This window comes from Myotis lucifugus, unplaced genomic scaffold (assembly GCF_000147115.1).
Source record: "Myotis lucifugus unplaced genomic scaffold, Myoluc2.0 scaffold_1096, whole genome shotgun sequence".
NCBI classification, from domain to species: domain Eukaryota; kingdom Metazoa; phylum Chordata; class Mammalia; order Chiroptera; family Vespertilionidae; genus Myotis; species Myotis lucifugus.
The window spans coordinates 43,480-59,602 of record NW_005872144.1 but is presented as its reverse complement, the minus strand read 5'-3'; the positions used below and the strand labels follow the sequence as shown (position 1 = coordinate 59,602).

At 46.0% G+C, this 16,123-nt stretch overlaps 1 protein-coding gene across 1 annotated transcript in view; it reads left to right on the top strand.

Moving 5' to 3' along the window:
* Positions 1-4,631: 4,631 nt before the first annotated feature.
* Positions 4,632-16,123, top strand: part of LOC102428259 (echinoderm microtubule-associated protein-like 1) — a gene marked incomplete at its 3' end in the record, with an annotated part of 54,947 nt that continues 43,455 nt past the window's right edge. Inside the window, exons 1-2 of the mRNA XM_006107298.1 lie at positions 4,632-4,812; positions 13,699-13,834. Of these exons, the coding sequence (XP_006107360.1) occupies positions 4,656-4,812; positions 13,699-13,834 (293 nt within the window). The remainder of the gene's footprint in view (positions 4,813-13,698; positions 13,835-16,123) is intronic.

Sequence of the window (16,123 nt, the reverse complement as noted above, 5' to 3'; positions counted from 1 at the left end):
TCTGACATTCGGTTTATAATCACTTGTATTTGAGAGCAGGTGTGTTCAGGTGGTTCGGGTTTTTGTGTTGGGTTTGGGGTGCGGGTTGTTTTTTATTTTGTGTTTTTGGTAAAATTTTAAAATGAGTTTTTCTTATACAAATTTCGCAATGGAATGAAAACAGAGTCTGATGCATGCAGTTTTAGTAAAGCCACCTGCAGACCAAACTGAGGCCACACGGATGCTCTTTTGCACCATAAATTTTTAAAGCAGGCCTATCGCACTTGATATGTTGTTGTAATTGTTTTGAAAACACAAGGCTGTGGGACAGAGGCTGCCAGGCAGTCCTGGGGGCCGTGCTGGCCCCACAGCCGCGTGCTTGGGCTCAGCAGTGAGCAGGGGGCCCTCTCCCGGCCGCGGTCTGCTCACCCCAGGAGATGACAGAAACGCGTAGGAGTCTGTGTGCCAGATTCTTTTATGACATGGAAAACACATATTATTAATAAAGCACCGATTTCCAATTAATTTTTCAGTACTATTTTGCATGTCGGTGTCTAGACGGCATATAGGAATTTTCAAGGAAATGTTCAACTTGAATCTACTTTGGTAATTTTTATCAGTAATAATCGCTAATCACAGCTTACATTCATAAAGCACTTACTACCTGCGAAAGGATAGCCTAAGTCAGCCGTGGGCAAACTACGGCCCGCGGGCCGGATCCAGCCCGTTTGAAATGAATAAAACTAAAAAAAAAAAAGACCGTACCCTTTTATGTAATGATGTTTACTTTGAATTTATATTAGTTCACACAAACACTCCATCCATGCTTTTGTTCCAGCCCTCCGGTCCAGTTTAAGAACCCATTGTGGCCCTCGAGTCAAAAAGTTTGCCCACCCCTGGCCTAAGTGCTCTACATATATCAACTTATTTCACGTTACAACATTAGATAACTGTTGTTCCTGTTTTACAAATGGTGAAACAGAGGCACCGAGGGATGAAACACTGTGCCCTACACCACACGCTGGCAAGTAGGAGGGCGGATTTGAACCCAGAGTCCATGCTAAGAATGACCACAGTATTTGCCTCTCCTGCAAGTCCTCTCCAACGAGGGCTTAGCTCAGGAGGCCCCTCCCTGCCTTCTTCCTGCGGCCACAGCCTTCCTGGCGAGGTGTATGGTGGCCCAGGATCCCAGGTGGCAGCTGTCACACAGACTTGTCCTCCCGTCTTTTACTCACACGTTGGAGGATTTCATCCAGCTGTTCAGCTCCTCAGAGGGAAGACAGATGGAACATGACCTTTGGTCCTGCTCGCCCCCCTCGCACTTGGCGTGACGTTATGAAGGGGGACTTGCCTGTTTTCCCACGCTGGCCCGAGGACACGTGGGGAAATCCCACAGGACCTGTCCCTCCACGAGATGTGCTACAGAACGTAAGGACGGCCTCTCTCAAATGAGCTACAAGTACCAGTTTTCATTGAAACGTCCCTTTGCTGAGATGGTATAATAGCAGCCAACCTCAACGAGCAAAAGTAACCCCTGGCTGACAAAGCCAGTGGGAAGACCTGGTCTTGCTTGGACTCTCGAAAAGTTATATTCCCATGAGACTGGGAATCCCACACAAATATATATATTTGTATTGATTTCAGAGAGTAAGGAAGAGGGAGAGAGATGAAAACATCAGTGATGAGAGAGAATCATTGATCAGCTGCCTCCTGCACGCCCCCTGTTGAGGATTGAACCTATAACTCAGGCATGGGCCCAGACCTGGAACCCAACCATGACCTCCTCGCGCATAGGTCAGTGCTCAACCACTGAGCCAGGCTGTCTGGGCTCCATTGATTTTTAAAGAGAATGGAAGGGAGGGAGGGAAGGAGGAAAAAAAGAGGAGGGAGAAAGGGAAGGAGAGAGAGAGAGAGAGAAAGAGAGAGAGAGAGAGAGATTGATTTGTTATTCCACCTATTTATGTATTCATTGGTTGCTTCTTGTATGTGCCCTTGTATGACTGAAGATCTATTCTGCAACCTTGGCATATCCCGGCGACACTCTTACCAACTGAGTTACCCAGCCAGGGCTTCAAAAGGTTATTTTGTTTTTTAGCTTAACATTCAACAAAATTCTCATTTTGAGATAATTCTATGTATTTTAACACAGTCTTGATGCACGTAACTACCACCACCATCAGGACGCAGAGCTTTTCTATACTCTCCCAAACGCCCTTGTGCTGTGCCCCTCCCCCAGCCCTTGGCACCCACTGATCTGTTCTTCACTAGCTCTCTATCTTGTGGAAATCTCATGCATGGAATCATACAGTGTGTAACCTTGGAGACCCGCTTCCTTCCCTCAGCATAATGCCTGGAGAGCCATCCAAATTGTTGCATGTATCCATCGGTCACTCCTTTCTGTCCCTGTGTAGTACTCCACTGAATGGGTGCACCACCGCCGGTCCATGAACCAGTTGGAGCGCACCTGAATTGCTTCCCCTCGTTACCACGTATGCATGGAGCCACTATAACGCGAGTGTTCACTTCTCTAGAGTCAGTGCCTAGATTGCGAGGTCACATGGTAATAAGTATACGTTTAACTTTATAAGAAACTGCTAAACCGTTTTCCAGGGTGGCATACCTTTATGTGTGCCCACCAGCCATGTAGCAGAGCTTCCTTTGCCCTATATTCTCACTGCCTGTGGTTTTGTCAGTATTTTATATTCGAACCATTCCCACAGTTGTGTAGTGAAATCTCACTGTGGGTTTCATTTGCATCTTCCTAGTGGCTATTGACATTGAACATATTTTCCAAGGCCTGTTTGTTTTTTAAAGAAGGGTATATTCAAGTGTTTTCTGTTAGCTCCAATGGTTTGTTCGTTTTGGATTTGTACTCAACTTGTTTTCTCTTCTCTTGAGAATGTCTTCCGTATCTTGATTCTTCGATGTCCTGAGTGTCCTTGGGTTGCACCCGGGTGTGATGAATGCTCAGTGGTAGAGATGCTGTTTTCTGTTTTCTCTAATGAGCACTGTTTCCTGTGTCTCAGTGGGGACCTTTCTCGTTGGACTTGAACTGCGAGCTCCGTTTCTAGGCTGCAGCTCCGGTCCCAGCCGGATCTTTTGTAGTTAGTTAGCTGGATGGTTGAGTCCGTGGGACCCTATTTGTGAATCGACAGTTTGGGGATCCCCTCTCTGTGGGACCCTGTGAATAGACAGTTTGGGGGATCCCCTCTGGCTTTTTCCTTCCTGGGATTTCCCCGCTCTCTTCAGTGTTCACCGTCTTTGGACTTCACTTTGGGTTTTCTTAGGGATAAAACTCTGACGGGTTTTCCACACGTACCCTCCCCCGTCGTGTGCACCTGCCTCTGGCTGAACACCACAGACGAGGGAATTTACTTGCATTGTTGTCCATCTGCCTCCGCCAAGCGCATGTAAACCCCCATCAGAGTGTCTGTGCTGCTGGGTCCGCTTCTAGAACCTTCAGGAAGCTGTCATGTGTGTTTCAGGCTTCATACTTGCTTTCTGCAGGGGGTGCTGTCCAGCAGGGTCTGTTGTACCTGGAAGCAGAGCGACTCTGATGTGCACATTTTAGCTCGGAGACGGAGACAGTGAGTAGGCACAGGAGCAGTCAGAGTTTGCAGTGAAGCTCTGAAGCAAGAGATAAGGTTGAAGTATTGCCAAGTGGCAGCGTAGGTGAGGCTGTTAAAAAGGTTCTCTGAAGGGCTCCCACTTGAGTGGAGACACAAAGATCGAGGACTTTGATTATGGGAAAAGCTGGTTGAGAAATGTTTCAGGCAAAGGCAGCAGCAGATACAGAAGCTGCAGGCGGGAGGGAGGTCAGCGCGGCCGCAGCGTGGTGCCCAAGGGGAGACGACATAAACGGGGTCAGGGAGGCGGGAAGATCACCCAGGGCCTGGTGCCCCTTCAGGAGGAATGGGGACCAGAGATTCCGTACAAGAAAATGTGGTTACCATGTTCCTACAGGTACGTACACCGCACAGATGACCCCTCATACTGCTTGGTCTGCGTAGCCAGTCCCTAAAGGTCTTGCCCGATGGGTGGTGTGGCCTCATGACTATCTGACCTACCTGTGCATTGTTGGAGCCAAAGCTGGGAGACCGTGCGTGGATTGGGCCATGTGTGGGAAGTTGAAATGGACAGGTTCCCATACCCCGCTACCTCCGAGGTCCTCTGCTATCATGGAAGAGATAAGGCGGCCTGCATCTAGAAAATACAGTAGCAGTTACAACACAGCCTAAAACATGAGAAGCCCTGCCCTGGCTGGGTTGCTCAGGTGGTGGGAGCATCATCCCATATACCAAAAGGTTGCAGGTTCGATTCCTGGTTGGGGCACATATGGGAGCTAACCCATGTTTCTCCCTCACATCGATGTTTCTCCTTTCCTATCTCTCCAAAAATCAATGAAAACACATCCTCAGGTGAGGATTAAAAATAATAAATAAATAAACAATGAGGAGCACTCCCAAGGTGGAGGGAGACGAGTAGAAGGAAGTGCAGCCTTTTGTTTAAAGGCTCCAGGTGATTCTGCAGGGAGGCCGCCGCCTTTGGGTTTAATTACTCTGTTGCAGCGACGGCTGGGCTGGGCGTGTGTGCCGGGCTGGCTTCCCTGGGGTGCACGTGAGACTCACTTGCTCCTTTCCTTGGGTTCAGATGACAGCGCCTCCGCGGCAAGTAGCATGGAGGTGACGGACCGCATCGCCTCCCTGGAGCAGCGGGTCCAGATGCAAGAGGACGACATCCAGCTGCTGAAGTCGGCTCTGGCCGACGTGGTGCGGCGGCTGAACATCACGGAGGAGCAGCAGGCCGTGCTCAGCAGGAAAGGACCTACCAAAGGTGGGTGTTCGCGTCGCCAGGAGTGCGAGAGGGTCGGTCTCCTGGTCGGCTCCTCCCCGGGCCGCTGCACTGCTCTGATACTGACAGGGACCCACACGCAGAAAAAGAGTGCCGCGGCCGCAGCCCCAGCCGCAGCCCCAGCGTGGACAGTCACCCCGAGGGGCAGGGCAGTGTTCTCCTTGATGTCGGTGACGTGCGGCCCAGAGGGGACAGTTGTTGGTGACCAGTAAATGCTCGGGGGGCTGAGGAATGAGAATAGTTGTTCATCCAGATTCTCTGGAACAGAGTTCGGTTGCAAGAAACCCCGCCCTCCCGTGGGTGCCCTTGGGAGGCGTTGGCTAACTCCCCGCCCCTTCTCAGTGCTCACCTTACACCTGAGGCTGGGCCGCATGCCAGGCTCGGAGCTGGGCCCTCCCTGAGGAGCTCAGAGCCCTGAGGTTTATCCTTGCCCCCCCCCCCACACACACACACACATGCGCACATATGCACACACACTAGCTAGTGAGCTCCTCCTGGGCAACTCCGTTTCCCCTGAATCCCCTTCTCTGCTCTCCGTGAGCGCAGCCTCCCCCAGGCTCCTGTGCCCCGTGGGCTTCTGGGAAATGGACACTCCTTTCATTTCCCGGGGCACTGGGAACAACACATAACAAAGGCAGTGTTTTTGTTTAAGTCACTTGGTAGGACCTTCTTTTTGGAATGTTGGGAATGAATTGCCTCCTGACAGCTTCTGTCCGGCTGGTTGGTGCCCTGCTGTCTGCTTCCAGCCCATACGCGTGGCTCACCTTCTGCCAGAATGACTTTTCCTCGTGGCCACCCTCCGAAGCGGAATTAAATTCCTCTTGTCTGTGGAATTCCTTCAGTTAGATTTACAGCGGTTCTCAACCTGTGGGTCGCGACCCCTTAGGGGGTCAAACGAACCTTTCACAGGGGTCACCTAAGACCATCCTGCATATCAGATATTTACGTTGCGATTTATAACAGTAGTAACATTACAGTTATGAAGCAGCAACGAAAATAATTTTATGGTTGGGTCACAACATGAGGAACTGTATTTAAAGGGCCAGAAGGTTGACAACCACTGGCTTAGAACATTTGAGATTGTGGCCTGTAATGTCCCTTTCTTTTATTTTTATTTTTTTTTATTGACTTCAGAGAGGAAGGGAGAGAGAGATAGAAACATCAATGATTAGAATCATTGATCGACTCTAGCTGCGCACCCTACACTGGGGATCGAGTCCGGAAACCCGGGCATGTGCCCTGACCAGGAATCACACCCTGACCTCCTGGTTCATAGATACAGATGCCCAACCACGGAGCCACACCGGCCGGGCTGTAATGTCCCTTTAAAATGGACTTTCTTATTTCAGTTGAATTTGACAGGTGATTGACAGTTCCCATGCTTTCCTGGAGTCAGGAGGGGCCTGTCTCCCGCGGGTGCGAGCTGTTCCTCCAGGACTCGGCTGTGTTCACATTCCTGTGGAAGGAAGTCTATTTCTTTGTGCTTTGGGGTCGTCACCGCCAGCTCCTGTGAGATACACACGTTAGCAACGTCTGCATTTTGAATAATTCTTTCAAGTAATCTTTCTCTCCTACTAAATGGCAAAGCAATCGGGCGTTTTAAATAGAAACCAGGTTATTTTAGGTATTCTTGACCTACTCAGCTTTCCAAAAATAATTGTGATGACTACTGTATCTTAAAGGGTACATTCGAAGTAGTTGCTTCATGTAAAACTCCAGACTTGTGCAATGTCTTTATTTTTAGAAAATTAGCGGGGGGAGATAATAAGAGAAGGCTGTCCAGGAGTTATCTTTTCTTGATTCACAGTAAAGTTCGCCCTGGCTGGTGGTGGGGTTCAGGAGTTGGAGTGCCAGCCTGTGCCCAAAGGATCTCAGGTTTGATTCCCAGTCAAGGGCACATACCTGAGTTGTAGGTTATATCCCCCCTCCCTCCCTCCCTCCCTCCCTCCCTCCCTCCCTCCTGTCCACTCTCTCTAAAAATTAATGGAAGAAATATCCTCCTGTGAGGATTTAAAAAAAGAGTGAAGGTTGATTTTTATAAAACTCCTAGGAGAAATCACTTTTTTCATGGTTAGAGCTGGTGTTTCCTATAACATCCTTTTTATAAGTGAAAGGAAATCAAAGCAGAACAGCCAGAAGGTCATGTCCAGAAACGAAGACAGACCACAGAGGCCGGTGCGGGGTGGAGCCCTGAGGGAGGGGTGGTTCTCCCGGCTCACCTGCTGCTCCCTCCACACAGGACGCTGGAGCTGGGAGGAGGTGTCCTTCACCAGCTCTGGGTGCTGTTGCTTCCGAGGGCCCGCGTTGGCCCACACGCGCACCCCCTGCCTGGAAAGCTGGCACTCCGCAGCCCTGGATTGGTTGGGGCATCTTTTAGAGAAGATGGGCTTTAGACAAACCTCCTTTGGTTTCTAAAAGGCTACGTTATTATCACTTCACTCTGGCTGGCCATCCTAATACAGGCCTGAACCAGCCTGGACACGTGGCATTCTAACTTTTAAATATTCAGTGACCCCTCCCCACCCCACCCCCATCCTCCCCCACCCCCGCCAAGGTTAGGTGTCAAAGCTGAGGGCTCTGTCTTGAGCTTGAGTGCACATCCCTGTGCTGTTTGCAGCGGCAGGGACGGGGGCTGGGCCGCAGTCAGGGCCGCAGTCAGCATCCAGCGCTCAGAGCAAGTGCAGGGTGAGCTGTCCCGTCCCCGGTGGTTGGACTGCCCCGTCCACTCACTGGCCTCAGCGTGGCCTGCGAGGCCATGGACGATCGTTCTGGTTCCTCTCCACTTGCTCGAGGAGAGGCAAGCTGTCCGAGCTGGGACTCACCTGGTCTTTCCTCGTAGGACTTAACCAGTGTGACAACGAGAACTGCGGTCCCCGACATAACTCACTCAGATCAAGTGCGAGGCTTCCTGAGACGGAAGACTGCGGCCACCCCCACAAGTGCCTGTGGACCTAGTTTAAGTGGAGGGAGTGTGTCTCGGGCTACTCGTCCTTTTTACAATATTCTCCTTCCTTAGAATGGCCTACTGCACTCATTCCCCAACTCTTCTTAGCCCAGCGATACTGGCTTATAGCCAAACTCAGCCAAGCCCCCACACCGTGCTATCTCTTTTTCCTTTTCCTTTCATGTATTTTTTTAATATTAAGAACCGGTTGCCTCGCCTGTGTCTTTACTGTAGAGAATGTCTGCCTGCAAAGTTAGCTTTGTCCACATTGGATCCACGTGCAGACGGAAGATTTGCTGAACGTGGCTTACCATAGAGCGGAGAAGAGAGAATCAACCGGGGCATGTGTTCTAAAATTCTCGCTAGTATTCAGGTTTTCTCAGCATTGTGGTTGCAGTGGGGCTGCACTCACTGCTGGTAGAATGACATGAACTGACCCCTTTATCTGTTGCTATTATGAGTGTAAATACAGAAAACGCTTGGTGAATAAAGGGGTTCATTGTGGCATTGTGCACAAGGGGAATTGGATGGGTGGCACCTCCTGATTGGACGCTGTGTATCTTTAAAAATATCTGATTGGGAACAACAGCGAAAATGCTCATGTATTATGTATTATATTAGGAGTCAAAAGCAGGATATCAAACTGTATAGACTGTGTAATTCCAACTACATAGACCAAATCTATGCAAACATTTAAAAGAACTATACCAACAGTTATTTATCGGGTTTTCCCCTCAGTGGTAGGAGTATGATCTTTTTCTTTTCTTTTTTTATTTTTTTATGATCTTTTTCTTTTCTTTTTTTATTTTTTTTTATTTTAGTTGGCTTCTAATCTTTTTTACTTTTAGTTGTTCTTTGGTGCATAGTGACTCCGTTCTCACCGAATCTGACCTTCGCTGCTCTGAGGCAAGCAGCAGGCTCTCCGCTGACTTCCGGGCTGGAGTTGGCTCACGTGCTTCACGGATTTGTTAAATGAATAACGGATCCATTGTACACGTGCTCGGCTAACTTCCCTGTCAGCGCCAGGAGAGCACATGGGGTTCTACATGTAAAATGTGGGTTGCAATATGGTTGTTGCCCCAGCATCTGGGTCGTGGGCTTTGTTGACATTAACCAGCCAGTAGCTCCTATTGCTCATTTTAATTTGGCTGCGATTGGACAGCTTGCCTTTTGTTAAACTTTCATGTACCTTTGCAGACTTTTTTATCAATAGCCTCATTGATGATCAGAGACTTAATAAATATAACCAAACACCCCTGCTGGTGGTGCTGGTGATCTTTAACAGTGTAGCCTCTGCTGCGGACACTTCTCCTGATGTTTAAATGTCACCGTAGCTACCACTCATTAGCCGCTAGGGGCTGGGCTTTGCAGTAGATATTGGGTCTACCAGTTCATTTCACCTCCCACAATCCTTTGAGGGAGCTATTAACATGCCCATTTCACAGAGGAGGCAGCAGCCTCCAGGACGGAATAATCTGCCCCAGGCTACACAGCTAGTGAGGGGGGATCTGGGTCTGGACCCCAAGGCCACTGGACGCATGAGGGGGTTCTTTCCGCCACCCATGCTGCTTTGCTGTGCTCACCTCTTAGCAATGTTATTCAAATTTGCATTATGCAAATCAAGTCAAATCTTTAAGAAATGCATAACTATATGACTGGGAATGAGGGCTCTTTTCTCAAGGTCTGATTTGATTGGCAAAAGTATCCCAAGTACAGTAGATCCTATTCAGCACATAATTGTGTGAAAGATTATGTTATGGTCCCTTCACAAATCTTATTAGATAGAGAAAACTAGCAAATTTGCAGTGAGTTAAATTAAAGAATCATGAACTTAGTTCTTTATCCTGGTTAACCACAATTACAGCGCCGTTTTTCCCCTCTCTCCCGTCGACTGTGCTTTCTCCTTTTCTCTCGCCTTACCCATCAGTTATTAGGGAAAGTCACTTCTGCTTTCTATTGAGCAGAGCACACCACAGTTCCTTCTGTTTTCTCACTCCCTCCCCAGTTTAGGTAGGAATGCTTTAGTGATTTATAGAAAAGGGTTAGTAGGTATAGTCACTTTTTCAGAGACCAAGAAAGATTGTTTTTGAACTTTGTTTTATGAAAATGTTCACATGTATATAAAAGTAGAAAGAAAAATACCTCTTTCCTTTTACATCGCTGCATAGTACTCCACTGTGGGGATGAGCCATGGTTGATGCCAGTCCCTATTGGCGGTCCTTTGTTTTAGAAATAACTTAAAAATAATTGTACATATGCCATGTTGTATTATTCCAGCACATCGTTAGGGTAGATTCCTGGAAGTAGGGTTACTGGATCAAAGGTAGAATTAGAAGCCTCTGCAGTTTCCCTGGGTATTGGTGACAGGAGTCGTCCCCAGCACTTAATCAGTTATCTACTTTGTCTTACAATTTAGCAAAAGCAGGTAGCCTTCTCCAATTCCAAATATAGACATATTTTAAATTTTTAAAAAGGTAATTGGGAATTCTAGGTCCACACTGGTCAGATATGCTAAAGCTAAACTGTGGATTTCACATGTAATCACACACATAGTCATGCTTTGCATAATTGAATTTATTTTTAGGCCTAGTGGGACGTTTTACTTATCAAATGTTGCACATTGAGTTGTTAATATCAGTCTTGATCTTAGATTATAACTTAATATCAGTGTCACAATAGGCATTGGTAGATTTGACCAGCTACACTCGAATTTCCATACTTGCATCAACTGTAGTTTTGAAAATATATTCTCATGGACAGTACTTTTGAAGTCTGGTTCCTCCAGTCGACCACTTAGAAAGATGATAAACATGCTCCTTTCAGGCCTGCACGTGCACGTTTTAGACCTGACATTCGGAATACCTCACAGCCAGAGAGTCCCGTCAGCACCCTGTGGGTGGTGTGCAGGAGTTTCACTCCAGGTAGAGGGTGGGGACCTTCTGTTGCATGTATGCCAAGTCACTGCTGGCCCCGGTGCCACACCTGTGCCTGGGTCTCCAGCTCCCTGTTCTCCTCACCTTCCCCCACGCCCCGCCCTGGGCCTGTCCACTTCCGCCTCGGACTCTTCTCCTTTCACTTCCTGTGGGTTGACGAGTCAAAGAGAACCCACCAGGGTGCTGCTTTTCAGAGCCTGTTCTCACATGAGTCAGGATCATAGGTCTCAGAGCGGGAGGGGACGCCCTTGGAGCGCTTGCAGACTGAAGCCTCTACTTGATGGGTTAGGAAAATGGGCCCGGGGGTCTTGCCTGCGGTCACACTGCCCGTGGGGTGTGCTAGGCCCACTGGGCCCGAAGGCACAAACGAGGGAGTGACTCAGAAGTGGCAACATAATGCCTTTCCTCTGAAGCAGGGATTCTGTTATGCAGCCGGGTCCACAAATACATGTCCAATACCTCCTGGGTGGGGTGTCGTCACAGGTGCCACTTCCGGGAGCCTGCAGTCCGATAGCCAGGCCAAGACACGGGATGACCACGTGGGGCGTTTATCTCTTCTCCCCCTTCAGTCATTCACTCAGTCACTTACGTGCATCAGTGTGGACTCGTGGCATTTATTTTAAACTTGGGGCTACAATCCAAAGCAGCTTAATTTATTTTGTTGCTCAAATTGTTCCAGCTTTGGCCGTCGGGGGCTTTCTGTTGGCTCCCGCCTCCCTTTGACTCGCCGTCATCAATACAGAGTTTTGGGGTTTTGTTGTTGTTTTGTGAGCACTTCCTTACTCTCTGACACTATAAGATGCTCCAGGCTCATGTGGTATGTTCCTGCCCTGGCCCTAGATCAGTGATGGCGAACCTATGACACGCATGTCAGAGGTGACACGAGAACTCATTTTTTTGGTTGATTTTTCTTTGTTAAATGGCATTTAAATATATAAAATAAATATCAAAAATATAAATCTTTGTTTTACTATGGTTGCAAATATTAAAAAATTTCTATATGTGACACGGCACCAGAGTTTACTCTCTGACACTATAAGATGCTCCAGGCTCATGTGGTATGTTCCTGCCCTTGCCCTAGATGCAGGTATTTCCCCAGGGGGCCCTGTTCCTTTCACTGTAGAATGATATTAGAAACCAAGGTTTGGGCACTGGGTGTCCCTGCTTTAGGCTCTCAGCAGACAGAGCTGGGAAAGCCATGTGTTTACACTAGCCTGTGTACACACACGTGTCTACGATTTTGTATCTGTAGCTCTGTCCAGCTAGACGTGGCTTCATCCGACGGCTCCTCCTCAGCCCCATCACCACCTGTTCCTTCCAGCCTGCCCCCTGCTGGTCTTTACCACCCTCTCTGACAGCGAGAAGCCTGGCTCCACCCATCCTCCGGGCATTCGCTCAGCTGTTCAATCTAGTATTTACGTATAGTGGTTTCAGGATTGTGCCCCCATGGGAAGCAACTTTACTAAGTAGAATACAGGGCTCCGTGCAGTTCTTTCTGTAATCTTACCTCCTCCCCTCACTTCCAGGATTACTTGTCAGCACCTTTCCTCTCCACTCCCATCCATGAGGCTAGATGGAGCATATCTTTGTAGTAAGTTAGATTCTTTTGTCACAATCTGCATCCCATCCTGAGGTTCCTCCATCTCCTAATTGACTTTATTTGCATACATTCAAGTTCACTCTAGGCTTTGACAAAAGCATAGTGTCACATTTCACCACCACAGTAGTGTTCAGAAGAGTTTGACCACCCTAAAAAGTCTCCGATGCTGTGCCTGGTCAACCCCTCCCGCCACCGCTATCACCGCTAAACTCTGGCAACCTCTGATCCGGTCTTGGTCCCTATAGTTTTGCCTTTTATAGGCTGTCATGGGAGGCTACAGTATGTAGCCTTTCAGACTGGCTCCTTTCACTTAGCAACATAGAAATAGGGCTCATCCATGTTGTCGTAAGGATTGGTTCATTGCCCTTTTTGCCAAGTCACATTCCACTGTATGGACGTACCAGAGTTTGTCCACTCACCAGTGGAAGGATATCTTGGTTGCTTCCGGTTGTTGACAGTTACGGATAAAGCTGCTATAAATATTAAATGCAGGTTTATATAGACGTAAGTTTTCCAATCATTGGGAAAATATCTCGTGTCACTCAGTTGCTGGATTGTATGGTCAGACTATGTATAGCAGCTGCCAAACTGTCTTCCAGAGTGACTACACTTTCGCATCCACCAGCAAGGCATGAATTCCTGTGGCTGGGTCCTGCCCAGCAGTTGGTGTTTTGTCTGCTTTCTGGAGGATAGCCATCCTAATAGGTGTATAGAGATAGCTCATTACTGTTTTAATTTGCATTTCCCTGGTGACAAAAGATGCTGAGCATCTTTTCATATGCTTATTTGCCATCTGTGTATCTTCTTTGGTGAGGGGTCTGTTCGGATCTTTTGCCTTTTTTTTTAAATGGGCTGTTTGTTTGCTTACTGTTGAGTTTTTAGAGGTTTTTTTTGTGTGTGTGTTTTTTAGTATTCTGTGTACAAATCCTTTATCAGCTATGTGATTTGCAAATATTTTCTCCCAGGCTGTGACTTCTCTTTTTATCCTCTTCACAATGTCTTTTACAGAGCGAAAATTTTTATAATGTTAATGAAGTCCAAGCTATTAATTTTTTCTTTATGGATTGCCCTTTTGGTGTTATATCTAAAAAAAAAAGTCATCTTCAAACCCAGGTCCCATTTCTCCCATGTTTTCATCTAGAAGTTTTATCGCTTTGCATTTGACACTTAGATCTGTGGTCCATTGTGAGTTAGTTTCTGAATGAGGTGTGAGGGTGGCGTCTAGGTTCTGTGTTCCAGCACCACTTGTTAAAAATCCCCATTGAGTTAGTTGCCTTTGCACCTTCGTTCATTTTTGCTCGCATTGGTAAACATCGAAGCCGTTCTACGGATCTTAAAGAGGTACCTTGACAAGGGGCGCGTTCTGATTTCCTTTTCTGCTTGTCTTACAGCAAGACCCCTGGTGCAGACCTTGCCTTTAAGAACCACCGTCAACAACGGCACCGTGTTACCAAAGAAACCCAGTGGCTCTCTGCCGTCCCCCTCCGGGACCAGGAAAGAAACTGCTATGCCGGCAATAACCAAAAGGTAGGCACAAAGTGACTTAAAGGAAGTCTAAAAGAAATCCATCTCAGATGTTTAAATATGTATTCCTGCCCTAGCTAGTTTGGCTCAGTGGATAGAGTGTGGGCCTGTGGACTAAAGGTTCGATTCCAGTCAAGGGCAGGCTCGATCCCCAGTAGGGGGCATGCAGGAGGCAGCTAATCAGTGATTCTCATCATTGATGTTTCTATCTCTCTCTCCCTCTCCCTTCCTCTCGGAAATCAATAAAAAAAATATTTTTAAAAAGAGGCTATCTTTAAAAAAATGTATTTCTGTTCTTATATGACACTTTACGATTTCTCCTCTGATTAAAGCTTGTAAAAGTATAATATTTGGTGTGTTGCCATAATAGAAATCATATAGATTTATTATTCTGCTTTTTAAAATTTAATCACATTTTTTGCTATTTATTTATTTACTTTTTCAATTACATTGACATTTCTATTTTATTTTATATTAGTTTCAGGTGTACAGCATAGCATTTAGGCATTTATACCATTTACAAAATGTTCCCCTGGTAAGTCCAATACCCAGCTGATTCCGTACATCATTATTACAATGTTATTGATCTATTCCCTGTGCCGTATTTCACGTGCCTGTAAAATTTAATCATAGTACCTTTGAAAAACCTATTAGCTAAAACTACACTGTACTGTCTTGTATTTTTTACTTACAATTCTCTTTTGAAAAAAAAATGGGGGTATAACCCAGGTACAAAAGAAAATGCTGTTCCCAGGCCTACACTTGGCACATGGCAAAATTCAGGTTACCACAACCTTCATGTTACAGTCCACCTTTATTCTTCTGCATGTAGATATTCAATTTTCCATGTACCATTTGTTGAAAAGACTGTCCTTTCCCCGTTGTGTAGTCCTGGCATCTTTGTCAAAAGTCATTTGGCCGTATGTGCAACGGTTTATTTCTGAGCTCTCTGTTCGATTCCATTGGTCTGTATTATCTGTCTTTATGCCAATAAAGACACCACAGCAGTTTGATTACTGTTATTTTGCAGTATGTTTTGAAACCAGGAAGTGTGAGGCCTCTAACTTTGTTCCTTTTCAAGTTTATTTTGGCTAGTTGGGGTCCCCTGAGATTTCTTATGAATTTTACAGTTTTTTTCTGTTTTTACCAAAAAGATGCCATTGAGATTTTGATAGGAATTACACTGACTCTATAGATTACTTTGGGTAGGATAGACATCTTAACAGTAGTAAGAGTTCCAATCCATGAATATGGGATGTGCTTCCATTTATCATTTTTCAATTTTTTTAGCAATGTTTTGTCGTTTTCTTTATTTTTAATTGAATTTATTAGGGTGATATTGGTTAATAAAATTATATAGGTTTCAGGTGTATAATTCTATAATCCATCATCTGTGTATTGAGTTGTGTGTCCACCACCCCAAGTCAAGTCTCCTTCCATCACCGTTTATCCCCCCTTTACCCTCTTCTATCTCCTCCCATGTAGTTTTTTGTACAAGTCTTTCACCTCCTTGGTTAAATTTTTCTTAAGTATTTTATTCTTTTTGATGCTATAGCAAATAGGGTTGTTTTCTTAATTTCCTTTTTGGATTAGCTGTTGTTAATGTATTGACATGCAACTGATTTTTGTGTGTTGATTTTTCTATCTGTAACTTTGCTGAAATTGTTTATTAGTTTTAAAATTTTTGTGTGTGGAATCTTTAGTGTTCTTTACATGTAAGATTATGTTCTCTGCAAACAGGTAACTTTATGTCTTCCTTTCTAATTTAGATGCCTTTATTTAATTTTCTTGTCTAATTGCACTGGGAGGACCTCCAGTACTATGTTTAGCAGTGGGGACAGTGGGTATCCTTGCTTTGTTCCTGTTCTCAGAAGAAAAGCTTTTAGTCTTTCACCACTGAATATGATGTGAGCTGTGGGCTGCTCATAGATTGCTTTTACTATGTTACGGTATTTTCCTTCTATTCTAGCTTGTTGAGTATTTTTAATATGAAAGGATGTTGAATTTTGTCAAGTACTTTTTCTGCATCAAGACAAACATTTGTTATTTGTCCTTCATTCTGTTAATGTTGTGTATTACATTGATTGCTTTTCATATGCCAATCCCTGCTTTCCAAATGTGAATCCCACTTGGTCATGGTATATATAAGTATTTTAATGTACAGTTCAGTTCAGTTTGGTCTTATTTTGTTGAGGATTTTTGCATCAATGTTCATCAGGAATATCGGTCTGTGTAGTTTTTCTTGTTGTGTCTTTGTCTGGTTTTGGTATCAGAATAATGCTGCCCTCATAG